The sequence below is a fragment of the Maniola jurtina genome, chromosome Z, assembly GCF_905333055.1.
Source record: "Maniola jurtina chromosome Z, ilManJurt1.1, whole genome shotgun sequence".
In the NCBI taxonomy this organism is placed as follows: Eukaryota; Metazoa; Arthropoda; class Insecta; order Lepidoptera; family Nymphalidae; genus Maniola; species Maniola jurtina.
The window spans coordinates 15018302-15041000 of NC_060058.1; the positions used below are offsets into that span (position 1 = coordinate 15018302).

At 36.7% G+C, this 22699-nt stretch overlaps 1 protein-coding gene across 5 annotated transcripts in view; it reads right to left on the reverse strand.

Annotated features, from left to right (window-relative positions):
* Nucleotides 1-1406: 1406 nt before the first annotated feature.
* LOC123880260 (facilitated trehalose transporter Tret1) overlaps nt 1407-22699 on the reverse strand; it is a 48074-nt gene continuing 26781 nt past the window's right edge. For 3 of the 5 annotated variants that reach the window (XM_045928290.1, XM_045928292.1, XM_045928293.1), the window contains exons 2-14: nt 17103-17223; nt 13994-14098; nt 12148-12350; nt 9264-9419; nt 8432-8515; nt 7924-8011; nt 7479-7612; nt 7064-7273; nt 6055-6126; nt 4284-4382; nt 3562-3707; nt 2390-2510; nt 1407-2015 (exon numbers count right to left, since the gene is read on the reverse strand). In XM_045928290.1, the coding sequence (XP_045784246.1) occupies nt 1929-2015; nt 2390-2510; nt 3562-3707; nt 4284-4382; nt 6055-6126; nt 7064-7273; nt 7479-7612; nt 7924-8011; nt 8432-8515; nt 9264-9419; nt 12148-12350; nt 13994-14098; nt 17103-17223 (1626 nt within the window). In that variant the 3' untranslated portion in view covers nt 1407-1928. Of the gene's footprint in view, nt 2016-2389; nt 2511-3561; nt 3708-4283; nt 4383-6054; nt 6127-7063; nt 7274-7478; nt 7613-7923; nt 8012-8431; nt 8516-9263; nt 9420-12147; nt 12351-13993; nt 14099-17102; nt 17224-17332; nt 17357-18878; nt 18992-22699 lie in introns of those variants that run through there. The other 2 variants (XM_045928291.1, XM_045928289.1) reach the window with 2 other exon arrangements.

The window sequence follows — 22699 nt, forward strand, 5'->3', positions numbered from 1 at the left end:
AGACTTAGTAATAAGGTCCCGTTGGCATCCTTTGGGTTCGAAACCCAAAAAAGGTCCATATTCACATGAGATCGAAACTGCGATGCAGTATATTTACTCTTATCTCGAGCAGACTTCTGAAGAGTGTTAGTATTCTCTGAACGAAGTGATGGCTTAAATTGAAGGTGACTGACTACCGTCTCCTGGAGATACCATAAAAAAAAATCACGCCACTCACTCTACCGCATGGTGGTGTGGAAATGAGTTATTTAACCAAAACGAGTGTTGGAGTGGGCTTTGTGGCGCTCGTACACTGAAACTATTGAGTCTACAAAAAAAGGTGACTACACAAATTGTAGGAAATTGTCTCTAGTTTAATTGTTACATAGCAATTTTTGTCGTAAAATGAATGGGAAAGAAGTTATCGTGAGAAAACTGTTTTTGGGCGCCATTTTTCCAAGATGGCGGCGCGAGCAGCAAAGGTACGAGGTGGCAAAATAAAAATTCGGAAAGAGCACATCAAAATCTATAAAACCACCAATTTGCATAACATTCTGAAAACTTTCCAGATAAGCCCCTTTTTGACGCCCAAATTACTGGTCTATATACCTATATTCCAAAGCAGCGGTAAAGATAAAAGAGCTAGGGAGAGTCTACCTGTCGCACTTCCCACTGAAATCATAAAATACATCTCGGTCTAAAATAATAATAAAAAATTAATATGTAAATAAAATAATAAAAAAATTAATAAAAGAAAAATGGTTGTAATAAAATATTTTTATTTTCTCTTAATCCTAAATGCTGACAATAATGTTAGTGCGCGAATTAAATTATTTGACAATTTTTCTGGCAGGAAGCGCATACATTTTCAGTTACATTCTGTTGGTCGAGACAACATGTTGCTTCGATCATGCTATTTAAAAAGACTAGTGTAAATTGGACTTAAAAATTAAAATACATTAAAAAAATTACACTATACTTTTCGGTTAAAATAATCTAATTACCAACCTTTTTGGTTACCAAGGAATTTTATATTTAAAAAAAAATTAAATTGTTCCCTCAGGTTGGTAATTAAAGAAATTATTTTCTTTTTAACCCGCGACCCAAAAAGAGGGGTGTTATAAGTTTGACGTGTGTATCTGTGTATCTGTGTGGCATCGTAGCGCCTAAACGAATGAACCGATTTTAATTTACTTTTTTTTGTTTAAAAGGTGGCTCAATCGAGAGTGTTCTTAGCTATACTCCAAAAAAAATGGTTCAGCCGTTTAAGAGTTATCAGCTCTTTTCTAGTTTTCTTGTAGAAAAGAAGGTTAGATAACCGTTAGGTTCTTAATATTATGTCAATTGACAAATTTATGTCAAGCTGTCAAGATGCCTTCACTTGTCGGGGGTGTTATAAATTTTTAATTTACACTTGTCTTGAATTATTTGAGACAAAAAACATTTCGGTGTCATTATCAGTGTTTCAGAAACTGTACGCAATTAGATTGAATAGAACACTCGGTCTCAGCAGATTTAACTTTGCACATCCTGCTTGCTTCGCCATTAGGTAATGGACTAAGAGTACGCGAGGGCCAGACCTTCGTTATTTTATAAAAGCTGAAAGTTTCTCTGCGTATTGTCCCCAACACAGGGAGGAACGATTAGCGACTATGAAGTTTGGATCGTGGTGGCTTAGTGAGATAACAGGTAACAAAGTTGTAAAAAATCTTACGTCAAAGTATTAAGTGTAATTTTGTCATGTTTTGTTCGGAGCAACTTTCAGCTTTTATAAAATAACGAAGGCCTGGCACGCGCTGGCTCTCTCTCTCTTTATCATTATGTGTAACTCATCAATATCCTCCATCCTAATTCCTCCATCTTAGGGAATCTTATGAAAAAGAAATTTCTTTAATTTTTTTTTCATCAAGGTGATTAGAAAGGATCCAAAATCAATAATTATTGTATTTCTATAAGTCAGTGTTGTCCCGTTCAAATGTTGGATTTGTCGTGCCTTTTAAATCTCTCATTCGAGATATTTCAGTGCGGTTATTTTTCTGTAACAGACAATTTTGTGGTTAAATTTTTTTTTTTTTAATAAAAAAGAATATTAGCCACGTTAAATGACTAATATTCCCCTTTCCTCTCCAACTAAGCGTCAGGCTTGTGCCAGAAGTAGGTACGACAATAGTGCAACGGGCGGGGTTTGAACCGTCGACCTTTCGGTTTTCAGTCCACTCCCTTACCGGTTGAGCTATTGAGGCTCTAAATTATTAAAAGTAAGTATTGCTTAAAATACCTACTAACAGTTTAGTTTCATATTTTAAATTCATATTAAATCTGTCAAAGCGATTTGTTGGGATCGAAATTGACCCCTGCTACCTATCTACTACGAAATGTTTGGTTTGCAATTTAATTTAATTTTTCATACCTTGGAGCGGTATACTCCTTTGGTCAGATGTTTAACGCCAGTGAAATGATTTTCAATGTCGTTTAGTTTTTTGCCTTCCGTTTCTGGTAATATGAAATATAAGACTATGCACCCCGTCAAACTGTAAAAAAAAATGTATTATAGTTACTTTTGTTGTTATTAGGTAAGGATAATTTGATTTCTCTTTCTACGCTTAGGTATGTATATTGTATACATCACTAATTTTTAATTAGGTATACATATACCTACTATAAAAGATCTCCTTAGTTTGAATTCGATATAGGTATAACATGTTTAAATGTATTTTAAAAAATAATTCAAGTGTCCAAAAATATCCATTATTTAGTGGCCCCACTGTAACTACTATGCCCAGTTAAAACCCTACTGTTTACTAAGCTATTACACTTATCGCGAGCAATTTGCTCTTAGCCATTGAGGAGTTCTGTTCTCCATCTCCAAGATATTCATCAGATCTTCGCCAAATTTATATGAGATCACCTGCACAATATACCCTTTCAAACGAAAAAAATTCCAAATAGGTCCAGGGGTCTTTGAGTAATCGGGGAACATACATAAAAAAAAAAGATTTTAACGAATAATTGAGAACCTCCTCCTTTTTTTGAAGTCGGTTAAAAAAGAACATAAATTGGTTTCGTTATTCATAGCGTAAGACTACATCTCTTCATATTTTCAAATCAAAATAAACTTTTAACATTGTTCAATTAAAATAAAAAAAATATCTGAATGCATATTATTTAAAAACGTAAACTTTTCGCCTATTCGCCCTTTAAAGTTGTATATGGTTGTATGGTAAGCAATTGAAAAGTACGTAGGTATGTATATTAATTGTCTATCTGTTACCGTTCCACGGTCCATCCGTTTAACCGATTTTGGGCACAGGAGATAACTTGCATCCCGGAGACATTAATTCGCAAGTGGGAATTATCCAGTAAATAATAATCTGAACATAACTTCCTTCGGCGCCTGTTATCACTAGATTTTAACATGGGAATGACATAGACATTTTTATCATTTGTTGTTCAGCAACAGAAATACACATTTTGTAAAAATTTCAACTCTCCAAGAGACACACAGCCCGCTGACAGACAGACGGACGGACAGCGGAGCGGATACAGAAACCTAAAGAGAGAAAAAGTAGAATGATAAAGTACCAAATAAATCCGTAAGAGCCGTATGTGCCCCAAATGGACAGTTTATCCACCATAGTGATGTACATTTTGTTTGTGAGAAACCCAAAGACATAACCGATAGCACTTGATAAGCCTGCTGCACCGGATCTAGTTTTTGCGCTGAATACCTGCAATTAAAAAAAATAAGGATGTGTCTAGATGACCATAAGCGGTTGTTTGATTATTAAAACTATGCGGCCTTAATTAGCTTTTAAAATAAGATTCAATTTTTAATACACGCATGGTAACGAAAGTAAATATAGTATAAATATATAGCGACCGACTATCACATAGTGAGTTTTTGGACAGTGCCCTAAAGGGCTAAATAAAGACCTTTTATATTTTTTGAATTCGTTCATTTGCAATAACGTTAGGCAAGCTTTATTTAAAACAATAATTTTATTTCATGTTGATATTTTAAGCTAATGTAATAGACAGATAGACGGATATTCGGTGGAAACCGCGTCGCATCAAGACTCAAGAGGGTTCCCTCAGGGAGCGAGTCTAAAATCAATGAGAGTTCGTTTAACCGATTCATATGAAATTTGGTTCAGAAATAGCTGCAGTCCCAAAATTGACAAGCTTCCTAAGGGGAAACTCAAAGAGATCCCACAGGATTTTTAAAAAATCTAAATCCACGCGGACGAAGTCGCGGGCGTTATCTAGTTAAATATTACTAAGATTTCTGTGAATTCAATACTTGCCTCTCCAATAAGAATCCATGGTAGAAGTCGTATGCCTGTGTGTGTAACTAAAGCAAGCAACATCAATAATGTCGTGGGAATCCAGGAATAGGGATTGTCCTGAAAGAGAAATATTGAATTTTGTATAGGTAGCGGAAGAAAGAATAAATAGTGCAGTGAATTTTCCTCAAGATTTTCATTTCCAACCAACCCAGCAACAGTGAATGTACGAACCCGTACAAATTTGCATTATACTCGTAGCTGTTAAGTAAATATCAGGGTCGTCGTTCATTGGCTGCAATTGCCAACCTATTATTGGCGTCACTCAGAAAAGCAGGTATTATTTAAATATTTTTATCGAATTATTGGAATGTCTCTCAAAACCAACACAAAAAACACCAGGTTCAATGTGTAGAGGTTATCCGAGAGTTTTAATCTAAACAAATTAATGCCAAAATAAATAATTTAATTAGAGCGTGATTGCTATCACAACATCTAATTATCCAGTTCACAATCCAAATACCGAAAATATGCGATATCGCCCCGAATCTCGGAAGGAGACTAAACTACAACCTTCGAAACACCCGTATTTATGCAAGTTCAATCTTGTTGGCCTCCTAGCAACAGATTGTATGACATCGAATGAGCGAAATATCGATTTTATCAATCTACCTGCATTAGATAAATTAATAATTTTATATTATTTTTGACAACTCAAATCAATTTTTAAAAATAACCTTACAGTTCGGCCGTCCTGAATTTAACACGTCCTCGTGTTTCTAATCAATCTTGTCATGTCAGTCGCGGGCTTCCTTGCCCTAAGTCAAATCCAAATCATGGGCTATCCTGCCCTCCGTCAAATCATTAAAACCTACCCTTGAACTGCCGAACTCTCAGTTTTAATATCCAGTCAACAATAAATTCAAACGACTAACTTCTCATTCGATGTATACAAAATCTGAACCACTTATTGCAAATTACTTTCAACTTCACAAAAGACTAAATTCTTTAAAAAAACTAAAAATTTTAATCACCAAATCAAACTCAATAAAAATTTTAATCAAATGTGGGTTGTTTACAAAAAGATACCAAAGCGAAATTAAGGCAACGTGAGACACGTCCCGCTTCTGAATTATTGGCGTCACTCAGAAAAGCAGGTATTATTTAAATATTTTTATCGAATTATTGGAATGTCTCTCAAAACCAACACAAAAAACACCAGGTTCAATGTGTAGAGGTTATCCGAGAGTTTTAATCTAAACAAATTAATGCCAAAATAAATAATTTAATTAGAGCGTGATTGCTATCACAACATCTAATTATCCAGTTCACAATCCAAATACCGAAAATATGCGATATCGCCCCGAATCTCGGAAGGAGACTAAACTACAACCTTCGAAACACCCGTATTTATGCAAGTTCAATCTTGTTGGCCTCCTAGCAACAGATTGTATGACATCGAATGAGCGAAATATCGATTTTATCAATCTACCTGCATTAGATAAATTAATAATTTTATATTATTTTTGACAACTCAAATCAATTTTTAAAAATAACCTTACACTATGTTGGAAGCTAGGTACTTGATTTTTGTCATTTTGACGCTGATATATGAATATCAACGTGATTATGGCAAAAATCAAGTCGGTAGCTTCAAAAATAGGTCGGCAATCGCGGGCCCAGCGTAAATTTATTGTATGACAGTATTTAAATAACATCGCATAACCATGGAGCAGCTGAGACCCAGAAGAATACTTATGTGTATTTGGAATAAAAACATTAACGGACTTACAAAATTATTACTGTTGACTCCGATAGTTGCATTGTGTACGTTGTCCCAAGTAGTTTTGTTTAAAACATCGTGCTGTAACAGAAGTCTTGTTAAATATCCCGAATGTGAATTAAAAGTGGTACATATTGAGACAGAGTCAGCGCGTGCCGGACCTTTCTGTGTTTCTCTGCGTATTGTCTTGTCCCCAACACAGGCAAAGCACAGGGAGAACGAAAGTTTGTTGGATCATGGTGGCTTTGACAGATAACCGCATGGATAACAGGTGATAAAGGTGTAAAAAAATCTTAGGTCAAAATATAAAGTCTAATTTGTTTTATATTTTCTTCGAAATAGTATTCGAAATCACGTCATGCATCGTCTGGCACTTAGTATCGATCGTGGCAACCCATTGGCAACCCCCTGCCCCCTGCCAGCCACCCACAACCAGCCAGCCGCAACTTTTAAACTAGCTTCGGATTTTTTCTTTACTTGTGCTATAGGATTATTATTGTTATTATTTTTTTTTTAAATTATATAGACTAGCGCTTGGCTGCAATCAGACCTGTGCTGTGCTAGCAAGTGACGCTTGCCTAGAAGTTGCCTATTCACTCTTGACTTGAAGGTACCCATATTATAGGTGGAAGGGAAAACTGATGCCGGAAGGGCGTTCCATATTCTAGCAGTTCGAATTAGGAAAGAGGAAGCAAATCGTTTCGCACGTGTTCGAGGAATTTCGACTACGTACGGATGCAGACCTTGACGATGCCTGGGCCCTGGCAGTACGATGGTAGAAAGGTGAAGGAGGAAACATGTCAAAGAGTTCTTGTGCACACTCTCCGAAATATATCCCGTAGAATACCGATAGACTGGCAACTTTACGCCGATGTTCTAAACTTTGGATACCTGTCAAATTTCATGATTCTAGGTCAACGGGAAGTACCATATAGGTTTTCTTGACAGACAGACAACAAAGTGATCCTAGAAGGGCTCCGATTTCCTTTTGAGGTACGGAATCCTAAAAATTACTTACCGTTTTAAAGTACCCATCGTAACCAGCAACCAGTACACAACACACTCCAGCAGCAGCGGTAGAGAAAAAGGTTAGCGGCCTCTTCCCTGTATAATGGACAAGTACAACACAAACGCCCGACCCAAATATCTGCAGAATGCCTAGAATCAGCGTTGCATAGTACTTGTCAATAGGCGCTTCTAGCATTTGGAAGATTGAAACTGCATATGTCTGGAACAATTGCAAAAATCAATAATTAGGTATAGGTACGTTCTTTCTTTTCTTTCGCCTGTCTGGGTCTATACCTTCCTCTTGAATCATTCTGTCTATTGATGACAACCGCATTAAAATCCATTGCGTAATTTAAAAGATCTAAGCGTGTATAGGGATAGAGGCGGGAAGCCGTTGTTTTATACAATGTAGAGATAAAACGGACCTGTAACGTAGTCATTCCACTGAAGTGGCCGACAAAGAAGGTGTAGGAGACCAGGAAAAAAGGCACCAAAAAACTTCTATCCAGGTACAGTGATATCTTTTCCGATAGAGTTTCTTCTTGATCCCCGGTTTCAGCTAAAAAAAATGAAAATTACTGATAAAGTTGGTTGCACCGTTGTATCATCAAAGTCATGCTAGGACCTACTCGTAGGTACTTACGTAGGAAGAAACAGAATTCTTGAAATGAAAAGAATTTTGTTTCTTCTGTCACATATTCTGCACTACATAGCTTTTCCTTTCAGCAAAGGTTGCCTAGTAAAGATTGCTCTAAGCAATAAGGCCGCCTTTGCTCACAATTGTTTTTTCCGTTTTCTTCTTTCTGTGTTGTGTTCCTTTGCATATGTTTTTTGTGTGTTGGAGAAAACCAGAGCTTAAGTAGTAGGTACCTTTTTTTCGTTTGAACAGTGCTTGGATGTCTTTTAGCTCTCCTGCAACAGCTTCAGGATTTGTCCAACCACGTAACCACTGTAGGCTCTGCAATTAATTAATTAATCATTAATCTTTATTCACCGAATAGCCATTTTAAAATAGCTAGATAACAAATGCATTTCGAGTAAAAGGATTATGTGAGTGATTCGGACGTCAAGATTTGTTCTGTCGGGTTTGAAACTCATTATGTCAGACTATAGCTTACGATACACTTTCCATCAGGTGTGATTGTAGTCATAATTAATGAATTTAAAAAAACAGAATTTGGAACGATCTGGTGTTTAGAATGGCCAAACACAATTAGCTACCTACAATTTTATATTCTGAGTTTTTGTACATACTTACGCGATATTTAAAAACGTTAGTTAAGCATTACCACAATAAGTTACAATAATTTTATAAATCACTATATCATTGACGTAAGTTTCAGAAGTCCAACAGGCTATACCAAAATCAACGATATACCTTTCTTGCATCTTCTATTCTTTTTCTGGACACCAGCCAGTGAGGTGATTCAGGAACAAAGAAGAGTGCCAAGACGGCTATCACCTGAAATTAACGGAATTATTGACAAAATGCAAACAGTCACTAAAAAATCGGTTAAATGCAGTCGGACTCGTACACGAAAGGTTACGTAACATCGTAAAGAAATAAATCTTTGAATTTTATTTTTAACTACATGATGCCCCCGACTTCGTCCGCGTGGATTAATTTTTTTTAAATCCCGTGGGAACTCTTTGATTTTCCGGTATGAAAAAATGCCTATATGTCAATTTCCGGAACGCAAGCTACTTCTGAACCAAAATTCATATAAATCGGGTAAACGGATGGACCTTTAAGAATCCCGTAGGAATTCTTTGATTTTCCGGGATAAAAAGTAGCCTATGTCCGTCCCCGGGATGTAAACAACATTTGTACCAAATTTCATCAAAATCGGTTAAACTGTTGGGCCGTAAAGCTAGCAGACAGACAGACAGACAGACACACTTTCGCATTTATAATATTATTATAAATATTATAAATATGGATATACAAATGAGAAGCTTGGTTTTTTTATAGAATATTAGCCATGCTAATCATAACTTTTACTCGCCTTTGCCCTCCAATTAAGCGTAAATCTGCTAGGAGTGGGTACGACAATAGTACGACGGGTGGGGTTTGAACCGGCGACCTTTCGGAATTCAGTCCGCTCCTCAACAGTTGAGCTATCGAGGCTCTGAGGGTTTATAGGGAGAGTGTGGGAAATTCTCTAGGAAAAGTGTTGTACCACCGAATAAGGTTCATTTTATCATCTTACCGTGAATATAATATTAACCAGTGCCACAGTCCGCCAGTACATAAACAGGCCGAAGAGAAACTGCGTGAAGACACCGATGATTATGCACATGGAGCTGGTGGCAGCGAGCGCGCCGCGGATGTGTGGCTGTGTTATCTCTGCCACATATGTCAGCACCTGCATCATAAGCATAGCACATCACTAGATATATACAGTGTGTTTTTTTTAACTTGGACAGTATGGGGAAATCGGAATCCGTAGAAGATACAGGAAAAGCGTCTTAGGAACCGATTATTTTCTTTCGATACAATGAAATGATCATTACATGAAACTGAGTAGATCGTTAAAAACAAATTTGTCAATTTGATTGATTTTTATGGACAACTCACGCTTGGCCAAAAAATTGACTCCGTCAAAAATGTTTCATAAAAAAAGAGCAAATGGTTCCTAATATGCTTTCCCTGTACCTGCTATGGTTTCAGATTTCCCCATACTGTCCAAGTTAAAAAAAAAACCGGCCAAGTGCGAGTCGGACTCGCGCACCGAGGGTTCCGTACTCGGGTATTTTTTTGACATTTTGCTCGATAAATCAAAAAATATTGTGCATAAAAATAAATAAAAATCTGTTTTAGAATATACAAGTAAAGCCCTTTCATATGATACCCCACTTGGTATAGTTATCTTACTTTGAAAATTTAAACATATTTTAAGTTTTTATGACGTATTAAAAAAAAACTTTTCGGTGGAACTTGCATGGTAATAATGTACATCATATATTTTTTTTAGTTTTATCATTCTCTTATTTTAGAAGTTACGGGGGGGGGGGGGGGGGGGGGACGACGACACACACATTTTACTCCTTTGGTAGAGTCTCTCGCGCAAACTATTCAGTTTAGAAAAAAATGATATTAGAAACCTCAATATCATTTTTAAAGACCTATTCATAAATACCCCACACGTATGGGTTTGATGAAAAAAAATATTTTAAGTTTCAGTTCTACGTATGGGGACCCAAAAAATTTATCGTTTTTTTTTTCTAATTTTGTGTGAAAGTCTTAATGCGGTTCACAGAATACATCTACTTACTAAGTTTTAGCAGTATGGGTCTTATAGTTTCGGAAAAAAGTGGCTGTGACATACGGACGGACAGACAGACAGACATGACGAATTTATAAGGGTTCCGTTTTTTGCCATTTGGCTATGGAACCCTAAAAACTACACTGTATACTTAGCTGTACAGTAGGTCAGCGGTGTAGGTAATTACGTGTCTGATCGAAAGACTTTTTAAGGGTTCTGTCTGTGCCTTAACAGGAACAAGATAAAGTTGAAAACTAAAACCCGACTACGCTATGATCGTCTTAAGAAAAGCTGAAATGTTCACACCTTAATCATCACTGAATCAATTGACACTTCATTCATCAAAATCGGCCCAGTAGTTTAGGCGCTACGGTGGAACACACAGAATCTGTATACAAACATACATACATACTTTTGGCTTTGCCGCAGACGCCGCAGGTAAAAAATGAACCTATAAAGGATCAATTTATTGTCTGTCTGTCGTGTCTGTCAAGGATGAATGTATATACCTACTTGTATTATACACCACAATACAAGTGCCAAATTATAACAGAATAAAAGCACACATAGCAAAATAACCTTTTGTTCCGATCACAGAACACCTCATAATCAAAATAGTTATAAATATCGACGGACAAAGGGTTGTCTTTTATCGCAGTAAGCACATAATGAGATAGAATCTCAATGGCTATAAAGTGATATGCAAAATTGTAACATCCACTTATCCTTTCACTTTTGTCTGAATAAGATATCTTTGTAACAATAAACGGGTAGACCGTGCATGGCTTATCTAAACAAATACGCAGTTTGTATACCTACCTATTTAAGTCAGATACTTGAAGATTCAAGCGCAAGACCGAACAAAGTAGGCTAGAACAAGATTTAGTATAGGTATAGTACGCGACAGGTCGATATGGCAATCGGGGTATGAGGCGAGGGGACGCCCCGCACACCCGCACGTCACCCGCGCCATCGCGCAAACGGCTGTGCGGATGTGTGGGGCAACCCCACCCCATCTCCACCTGTCGCGAATTATAGGTAACTATCTACGCTGGGGTGAATTTCATTTTTAAGACTTGGCGCCCTGGACCCAAAAATTTTGCCAGTCCATAAATTAACGAAAAAACCTAGACCTGATTTTCAGTGTATTAATTTTGGAAATCAATCCAATAATTTCATCAACCAATCAATAATTTTTCAGGAGACGATGTTGTTTCATTTGTATGTTTTTTTGATGAGTTTTCTTTAATTTCACAGAAATACAGACGGACGGATAGACGGACAGCGGAGTCTTAGTAATAGCTGGGTCTCGTTGGCACCCTTCGGGAAAATAGGATCTGGAGCCGCGTCAGCCGCCATTTCAACGCGTACGAACTTACGGGCACCAGCTAGTGTTGCAATATATCAAGCTATATTGCAACACTAACTGATGCCCACAGCTTTGCCCGTGGATTTAGGTTTTTAAAAATGCCTTGGGAACTTTTGATTTTCCAGGACCAAAGTAGCCTCGCCGAATAGCCCATCCCCGGTTAAACGTATGATCTTTAAAACTGCCGCGCGGCAGTGACGTAGGTACGTGCGTCGCGGCTGGAGAGAATATCGTGCGGGGCGCTGACGCGACGCGACGCGCAGTTCCGCTGCAGTGCAGTTGTGGTGCGTGGGCACCTTAAAGAAGCGATATTTAATTACTTAAAACTCTCATAGCTCCAAAAAGTTAGAGGTGCGTGCACGGAATCGAACCCCTGACCTCCGATTAGAATGCCGTCCTTACCACTAGGCTATCACAGCTTATTAGTATTTATGTACCTGATTTCTTAGACGAACTTACTGGTGCCTCAAGCAATCCTCCCGCTAACCCTGTGAGGAACAGTGCACCGTAAAGATGTCCCACGTTGGCTGAGAAGTGGAACATTAGCCAGGCGATGAAGAATGGTACGTTCACCATCTGCATAGCCCGTCGGCGGCCCACCGGTGTCGTAACCACGCCGGACAAAGCGCAGCCAATCGGAACAACGATCAAATTTATCGAACCTGTCAACAAAGACGGATGGGATTGAAACTTGGAAAGGTATGCACTATGCAGATAGGTATTATGACATCCGAAGAAGTCGCAGGCAGGCTTAAGCTAGTACCCATTAGATGCCTGTGGGCATCATCAAAGTTGCGTCATCACCAGCACTATAGGCCCTATACACATAGGTCCTATAGGGGCTCAGGAACTGATGATGATGAAAGAATATTTTAGGGGCCCATAGTAGACTTTATTATTAGAACAGTTGAAAAGAGCAACCGTCGAGTTTCTTGCTGGTTCGTCTCGGTAGGAACGGCATTCCGAACCAGTGGTAAATTATTTTGACGATTCAAAAGCACTTGTAAAAGTCCCAACTCTATCACCCAATGACAACCCAAGTCAATGCTGATGCTGCAGGATTACTGCCCAACTTATTTATGAAGATTTTGATAGTAAATTGATATTCTAAGTACTAAGCAACGACGGCGTGATTGAACTTCAAGTTTCAACTCCTGATTTTTAAAATATGTACTTACTTCCAATCAATCTCTACCTATATGCGAAAGTGTGTCGGTTTGTCCTTCAATCATGCCGCAGCCGATCTACGATGGCGATAATATTACTTATTTCAAGACCTAGTGAATTACATTACTAGTTTTTAAACCGGAAAATCAAAGAGTTCTAACGGGATTAAAAATCTGAATCCACGCGGCGGCCCAAGTCGCGAGCATCAGCTGGTTCATTATGAACCAATGAGCGAAAAATCGGGTACCAAACCGAAAAGTGAAAATACTTACTTAGTAAGTAGATATTTAATAAAATATAGCTATCAGTGTTTCAAATTCAAATTCTAATTCAAAATATTTTTATTCAAATAGACTTTTACAAGTTCTTTTGAATCGTCAAAAGCATCTACCACTGGTTCGGAATGCCTTTCCTAATGATTCGTTTTGTTTTGAAGAGAACACTTCCGTAGAGGTGTAAAACTTCAATTAGCTTTTTTAATACATAGTTAGGTACCTACAAGAACTAAGTACGAAGAAAAATAATAGGAGTCTCTCAAGGTTGAATCTTGGGGCCGAAACCATTATGATCGACTTTTTAACAATAGCTCCATTGGTGGATAAAAAGCAGGTAAGTAGGTGTAGGTATGTACTTAATTAAATAATTTGGCTGTTTGGAATGGTGATAGATTATACCCTGGATTAGCACATAGGCTACTTTTGATCCTGGAAAATCAATGAGAAAATTTAGAAACCTTTGTTCACGGAATGAAGTCGTGGGTATAATATAACTATGACCGAATTTCTTGTTGGATCATTTTGCTGAAGAAGACGTCATAAGCACACTGACTTAAGCAGTTTATCACACTAATATTATAAAGGAGAAAGTTTGTATGTGTGTGTGTGTGTGTGTGTGTGTGTATGTTTGTTACTCCTTCACGCAAAAACTACTGGACGGATTGGGCTGAAATTTAGAATGGAGATAGATTATACCCTGGATTAGCACATAGGCTACTTTTTATCCCGGAAAATCAAAGAGTTCCCACGGGATTTTTAAAATCCTACATCCACGCGAACGAAGTCGCGGGCATCAGCTAGTATGCTATAATAATAATTTGCAATATAATATAAGACACAATCAGAGTTTAGCTGGTACTTACTTATCCATGATATCTCTGAAGCTTGCAAATGTAATATTTCACCTTCTTTAGGACTCTGTACAGCAGGAATGAGGATGGTCGGGAAGCCGAGTGTCATTCCATAGCCTGAAAAACAAACAAGCCTTTAAATGCTTTTTTTGGACATTCCCATAATTAATGTTGGAAGGTAGAATCGCAGACAAAAGGACTCCATGGTTGACGATATAAGGAGGATATACATTCTCCATTACAAGTTTCAGCAATCAGTTAATTACTTGTGGTGTGAAGAAGAAAAAATCCAGTCAAGTGCGAGTCGGGCCTCGCTCTTTTAGAGTTCAGTACATAATTATTATGAACATCATATTTTGGCCGTATGATATACACATTTCTTTTCCGAGCTAGAACATTGCAATTCAAAAAGAATAACCCAATAATAACAAGTGTAAATTGTAACGTATATGATACATATTATTCCGAAATTTCATATTTCTAAATAGTTTAGTTTTTGAGGTAATCCATTGATAGAGCGTAGTGATTATATTCTCTTTGGTAGCCCTCGTCACAAAAACGGCCTAAAGTCTAACATTTTCATGGAAATCATCGTGCCTCTCTCCCAAAACATTCGAATAAACGCGGATGGTGGAGGGAAGAGCCAGCCGGCGCATCTTTATACCAGGGATCTCTTCTCACACAGTGTTAGGTGAAATAGGAAATAGATTACCCACTTGCGCTGTCAATTTCAGTCGAGGGTACTGCATCCCCATTGTAATTAAAATGCTATAAAACATTAATGAATAATTTATATTCTATTCTGAGATAATAATTCCCACATAAACGATTGTTATATTATGATAACCTTATATGTTTTGCTTATCCAGTTAATTATTGTAATTGATATATTAAAAATATAAAGTAATAAATGTTATTTAATCAAAATGTAGCTGTATGTAGATCAAAATCTATTGCATCAGCTCTAGCCTCTGAGTGCAAGTTTTGAAGTCAAACACGATTAGGTAACTACTTAAAGAAGAAAAAGGGTAGGTCTAAGTACCTATCTTGTTCTACTTGTATACTTTTTGACCCAGAAAATCATAGAACTGCGGGATTAAAAAAATCTTAATCCACGCCGTTGAAGTCGTGGGCTTCATCTAGTGTTTTAATACATTAAGTATAAGAAATTTTATTCGAATCGAATTCCTTTTTATTAATGATAGTAATAATAGCAGTCATAATGTAAAATAAAAATAAAACAGTCAAGTACGAATAAGATTCGCAGACGAAGAGTTCCGTATGAATCATACAAGAAATAAATTAATTTGCATCACAAAAAAAGACTAAAATGTGGTCATGAACAAATAATAATTAGTATTTTCAACTTTCAAGGAACCATACCAAAAGGTTGCCAAGACTCACAAGTTCATAATGTTTTCACTGTTAAAAAGTTATGAGATCTCTAGTAGAGCCAAGCCCTTAGCTGAGCTTAGATTTGTGCTGGCCATGGGACCTATCCCAAGTCCAAAGTAATATAGCTCTTAAATGCTCTTGACTATATCACATTTATAACAATAAATAACAAATCACTCTTCTTACAAGCTCTGATTCTACAAACCCTACATCTTGGTAAAAAAAAGTACGGCTTAATCCCAAGGTCATGATTCTATCGACATACCTATAAATGTACTTTGTTAAATATTATGTAATGTAGGTGCCTATCGAATAATACGAGTATAAATTATTATCTCCTATGAACTATTTTTGGTGATTGTTTCATAGGATATAACAATTTAACGTAAAGTTAATTGGGTTTTTAAGTTAGTTAATAATTTTCATAATTTAGGTAGTTTTTAGGATTCCGTAGGTACCTCAAAAGGAAAAACGGAACCTTTATAGGATCACTTTGTTGTCTGTCTGTCTGTCGTGTCTGTCAAGAAAATTTATATATAAGGTACCTACTTCCCGTTGACCTAGGATCGTGAAATTTGGCACGTAGGTACCTAGGTCCTAATTTGTGGTTACATCACAAAAAAAAAATTAAAATGTGTTCACGAACAACTAACAAGCAAAAAGCTAATAAGTATTAAGGTGAATCAGCTCTGTATACCTATTTAATATGAACACACTCCTACAAGGAATGGTTGATATAAGTACCATGTTATTAGTACTTAATTTTTGTTGTAAATATATAACAAATAAAATTAAGTAGAAGCATCATCTGCACTGCACTGGTAACCTACGATTAGGCCGATAGGTACCTAACTGCAAATACTAGAAAGTTTGCTTACGTTACTAATGAAACCATAACAAGCACAAGCAAGAGAGCAATAACCTCTATGGTTTGCCTCCACTGTCGGGATTTGGTAAATGATTCGTGTTATCACGATTTGTGTGACCGGCGGCAATTGCATCGTTCCTCACATTCGCGCTAATCCGAATGGTAGGTTTTTGAAAATCCCGCGGGATATATCTAATCTAATCTAACCCGTCACAGGGAGGTCAATTCGTTGTCACTGAAACCGCATCTGCCGACTGGCTGATTTGCCAAACTTATTAAAAACCCGACCAAGAGCTAATCGGGTATTTTTTCGAAAACTAATATGCATAAAAATAAATAAAAATGTGTTTTAGAATGTACAGGCAAAGCCCTTTCATATGATACCTCACTTGGTATCTAGTTATCTTACTTTGTGATATAAAACTCGCCAAACATACGAGTAAAACATTCGCGATAATATCCCGAATAGTGCGGCCAGTCCAGTTGATTAGCCAAATGCCGAACTATTAGAGCCCGAACTCGAATCATTTAAGTACCGAATCTCGATAGTGGAGCCGTCCCATAGAAATATTTCACACAGCAATAGATACCTATTAGGTAAGTAAACAAAGAATATAGATAAATATATTACCTATGAATAACTGCTACTGTTGTAATTTATTAGCTAATCGGCGTGTCAGCATTTTTTTTATTTTTTTTAAGGTTTAGGATTATTTTGTACTGAAGTCTCGAAACCACAGAGCTCTATACTCTTTAAAATCTCAAAAAAAAAAAAAGTGTTTTTTCCTTACGTAACCCTTCCTGGGCGAGTCCGATTCACACTTGACCGGTTATTTTAATTACGACTTAATTACTTACTTAATAATAGTAGATTCTTTACGCTCACTGCTAGGAACTGAGGAAGAGCCGTCCGGAAGTCCTTCTGGTAGCCGTAGTGGTACATTTGATCTGAAGGATTTTCTTTAGCCGCTGACGCCATCTGAAAAGAAAATATTCTTATTTTTTTATCCCGCGGACGTCCGACACATTATCACGCAAGACGACTTTCACGTCATATCAGTCGCGGCTCTGAGCAGCAGTTAACGGACGCGTCCCATAGTTTGTTCCACGCTATTATCGGATGCGAGCGGACGGACTTGTACATCTGGGTAGTACATTAGTACACTGAACTGTGCAAACTATCGGATGGTTGCGGACGTAATATTGAGCGCTTGGAGATATTTCACAAGCCACGTCCCAAACGACTGTGCACACCTATCAAACATTTGAACTGATTTTTAAACAAGTTCAACAAAGGCAGGAGATCCTTAATTCGACTGTGTGTATTTTTTTTTGGATATTTGTTACGCGATTACTCCAATTATGAACCGATTTTGATGATTCTTATTTTTGTTTGATACATCATACTTCAGAGGTGGTTTCAGTTTAATTTGGTGAAGATCTGATAAGTATCTTCGGCGATGGAGAATGGAACTCCCCAATGGATAAGAGTAAATTGCTCGCAATCAGTGTAGTAGCTTGGCAAACAGTAGCGTTTTAACCAGGCATAGCATATTTTAATACATGACCACTAAAAATGGTACAAGTGTAAATTTAAAAATTTATAACACCCCCGACAAGTGAAGGTTACAGTAACTAGAAAAGACCGAAAAGACCTGATAACTTTCAAACGGCTGAACTGATTTTCTTGGACTATTCCGCGCCTACGATCTAAAGTATCTGAGTTTTCCAAAACATCATTTTCAAATAAATAATTATGTATTTAGGCAACGTCCATCTTGACAGCTTGACATTTGTCAATTGACATAATATTATGAACCTAACAGTTATCTTACCTTCTTTTCTACAAGACAACTAGAAAAGAGCTGATAACTCTTAAACGGCTGAACCAATTTTTTTGGATTATAGCTAAGAACACTCTCGATCAAGCCACCTTTCAAACAAAAAAAGTAAATTAAAATCGGTTCATTCGTTTAGGCGCTACGATGCCACAGACAGATACACAGATACACAGCTATACACACGTCAAACTTATAACACCCCTCTTTTTGGGTCGGGGGTTAAAAATAAAAATAAATAAAAAAAACTGACCCCAAAAAATATTACTATAGAACTATATACTACTCTTGTAACATATTCGGTAATAAATTAAATTATTTTTTAATTCCTAGTTTTTATGGATATTGAAGTTGGTGTTTATTTTTTATAAAGTTAAAAACCCGATTACGAAGCTGAAATATTATGGTAAAATTTCTGTCGCTTGGTATATTTTTATATTTATATCTATGAACTCAGAATATTCTCCTCTTTCATTTGACATCCCATTCGATACAATAGCGAAAAAAATTGTGAAGATCCCCACTTTTTTAGATGTAACATCCGTTAGGTCAACTTTTTGGTATAAAATATAACCTATGTCGCCTGGACCTTTACAATGAATCAATTGACAACTCATATAACAAAATCGGCCCAATTTAGGCACTACGGTGGAACACGCAGAATCTGGATACAAACATACATACGTAGTACATACATACATATTACATACATACATACATAGACTGCTAAAATCATAACCCTTCCTTTGGCTTTGCCGTTGTCGGGTAATAAAAAGGTTTAAACGGTTTAACTTACCACAATATTTTCCACTGACTCTAAGGTTTAAACTAGACATATATTATTATTTTTTTCTACGTTATTTTTGTCAACGATGTGTGCCAGTTTCCGCTGAAGGTATCAACTTGTATACTAAACAGAATCTCAGCTGATGCGTTTGCACAATCCCCTTCACCGCAACCTTTGTAAACATGTATTTAAGTCGATGTTTGCAAAATACCCCGTTATGATGTTAAACATTATTACTATTAATGATCGCGACTTTGTCTGCCTGGATTTAGATTTTACAAAAATTCAAAAGTTTTTTTAACTATACACCCTAATCAGAGAAATACGATTCCTACAAAAACTAGGGTAAGTGGAAAGTGGAAATATTGGGTTTAACAGGGCTCTCTCCGTCACTCGTTTCCACTCGTTTCATACAATCGTAGTTCTAATTTCATTTGAATATTAAGCAACCAAAGTCCATGAAATATTGCAGACATATTCTAGAAACTAATATCTGTGTCTCTGGTGTTTAGGATTTTTCAAAAAATATGTAGTTTTAAAATTACAGGGGCTCAAAGATTTGTATGACAATTTTTAAGACCGCGTAACTTTGAAACCGAATATTTTAACAGAAATCTGGAAAACTACAGACATAGATATTAGTTTCTAGAATATGTCTGCAAAATTTCATGGACTTTGGTTCCTTAATATTCAAATGAAATTGGAACTACGATTGTATGAAACGAGTGACAGAGACAGCCCTCTTAACATTGTCATTCTAAACAAGTGTTTACCACACGAAGTGCAAAGAGGTCATCAATGACTAGGGCTACCACCGTTTTTTAATCAAAATTTAAAGTAGGTATATTTATTTTTAAAAGGTTAACAAGTGTAAATTAAAAATTTATAACACCCCCGACAAGTGAAGGTTACAGTAACTAGAAACGAGCTGATAACTTTCAAACGGCTGAACCTATTTTCTTGGATTGTAGCTAAGAACATTCGTGATCAAACCACCTTATAAACAAAAAAAAACTAAATTAAAATCGGTTCATTAGTTTAGGAGCTAGGATGCCACAGACAGAGACACACGTCAAACTTATTACACCCCTCTTTTGGGTCGGAGGTTAAAAAATAAATTAGGTACATGGCAAGGTGTGATAGTAAAGTATTATTTGTTCATCTTATTTTTCCCATATAAGTATATTTTTATTGCTTTTAGCAACATCTAACAACAATAAAACTGGTGGATGGAAAATAATTAGGTTCTCAACTTCACAAAACAACGACGCACGGATTCGCGGAAAAAAGAATCTTATACCTTACCCTTTTTAGCCTTAGCATAGCCAGAAAGAAACTAACAAATTGACAATTGATACTGGCGTATAAGCTTACGTTCAAAAACCTTAAAGAAATCGGTGCTCATCATTGTTGCCAATGGGCTCTGCTCTGATCCGTTACACGGAAAAAAGCACTAAACACTTTCGTTACTGTGTTATAGAAGCAGCGTTATTTTGCGGAAGTTCATGATATACAAGGGACCAAAAGCTTAATTTGCTATAATCCGCCAAACCAACGAAATCTGTATGGTACGCAGCACCACACAAATTCCAACACCACTCAAAACTAACTTTCGTTACTTTAAGTAAACTATAGAAAAAAACCTTCGAGTACTAAATAATGTATTTTCACGTACTTTAATGCTTTCATTAATGTAAAGTTCGGTTGCCCGAAATGAAGTTGGCACAATACTACAGTATAAAGTACGGGTGACAACCCTAGACAGTGACCTTAACCATAGTACAAACAGAACAGTAGGTTAACTTCATACAAAGTGGCCGCCGCCGGTTTGAATGTATGCGTGAGCAGCGGGCGCCGTGTACGCACGGAAGTTTCACGCACACATTCGCATAGTCTCAACCGGCTCAATCGGCCGGCAGTACGGGCCGCGCCGCCATGCTAATCGCGCGCAATTGCGTATTACGTTGCACGCTCGCTCTTTTTTGTTTTGTTAATAACAATTATGACTTCAAAAAAAGCCAAAATTTATTGTGGTGTCTTCGGGTGTCTCAATAACGACTCCAACAAACCGGACTTATCATTCTTCAATATACCTACTGAATGTACCACCCGATGATTTTGTCGCCAATATCGAAAGGATGGAGCAGTTGTTTTATAATGAGTAAAAAGGACCATGTTAATATTAAAATCGGCTCGTCAATTTACGAACGTCTAAAAGAAGTAGAGTTCAAGATGCCATGCCCATGCTTCCCTAAAAGTTTTTTGCAAAAGTTATACGTTAGGATGAGAATTTATTTTACATTAACGGCGAACAATAAAGCGTTCCGAACATCTCGAAATCGGAGGAAATATTTTTCAGTAACAAATTTATAATTTTTAAAATTTTTCTTTTCTTTTTAAAACGTCTTTTATTTACACCCCATTTATGAATTGGTAAAACATTTCATTATTATTATTACGAAATTAAAAACCTAGTGCTATCATACATAATACGCAAATAATATTTAATTAAAAATAAAAGTGACAACCCTAGGCGTCAACGCAGGAGTAGGTAATTAACTCGCCGATCGGCCTTAGTTAGCCTACTATTCTGTTTGTACACTACAATAGCCGATTGCATAAAGGCACAGAATTGTATATATGTCGCAGTTATATTGTCAAAGCTGTGATATTACAATTTTACTAGTGATATTATAATTAAACGGTAGATTGTCAGTCGACTTCATTTCTTGCAATTTAACGTTCTGATTTTAGTGTCATTATAATGTCACGGGGACACTACAGTGATAGTGTAACGCAATAATACTTTGACAATTTCACTGGTCGTTAGATTATGAGGCCGCCTCTGATTGGTCCTTTTCCGATGTTTAGAACGATGGTTGAAAATGAATTGATCAATCAGAACGCTTGACTTCTCCCACGGTCAACTTCACTCATAATTTACCTAAATTTTTTATAATGTCACTATAAAGACGTGACATTACAATGTCATTAAAACCTGGCCGATAATTTATAAATATAATATCACTAGTGAAATTGTCATATCACGGCTTTGGCAATATACTTGCGACGTATATATATTACAGTGCTACCACAGTTCGCAACAGTTATGAAACTTTAACAAAACCTTTTGGCTTCACCTACGCTAGCAGGCATCAAATTGTAGACACGACTAGGAAGACAACCAGCGACTGCATTGAAAAGCAAAAATTTACTCAATCTAGAAAACAATTTTTATACAATAAAAGAACTCCTTAAATTTAGAACACCGAAAAGGTAAAAACAAAAAATGATTATACCCGATGGAGTGCTTTGACACCCGTACAAGGGAAACCTGCGTTACGGGCACCACAGCCTTCCCTCGTAAAATAAGTTGAAATGACAGAGGCCTGGCAAAGGTGAGGGCAAAATTTACATTAAGTCGGTAACCGATGTTTAGCAGTTCAATGCACGTTAAGTCGCTGGCCGAATTCTTTAATCGATGTTTAACAGTTCAATGCACGTTAAACATCGGTCGACGAATCTAGCCAACCGCCTTAATATAAATGCGCCATTACAGAAGAATAATTTTTGATAACAACACAGATGAGACCGGTTTGACCGATGCGACAGGCGACGAGAGTGGTATAATAATAATCGACTACAATTTTTACTAACAAAAATATTAAAATACAATTGTCTTATAAAACTATTAACATAGACCAGCAATTTTTGATATGTAATTAAAGTCATTTACCTGATTTTGTAACATTTTGTGCCATTTGTAAGAAGAGACTTCATCCGCTAGATAAAAGGTAATCATTGATTTCGGATTTTAGCGAGCATATTTA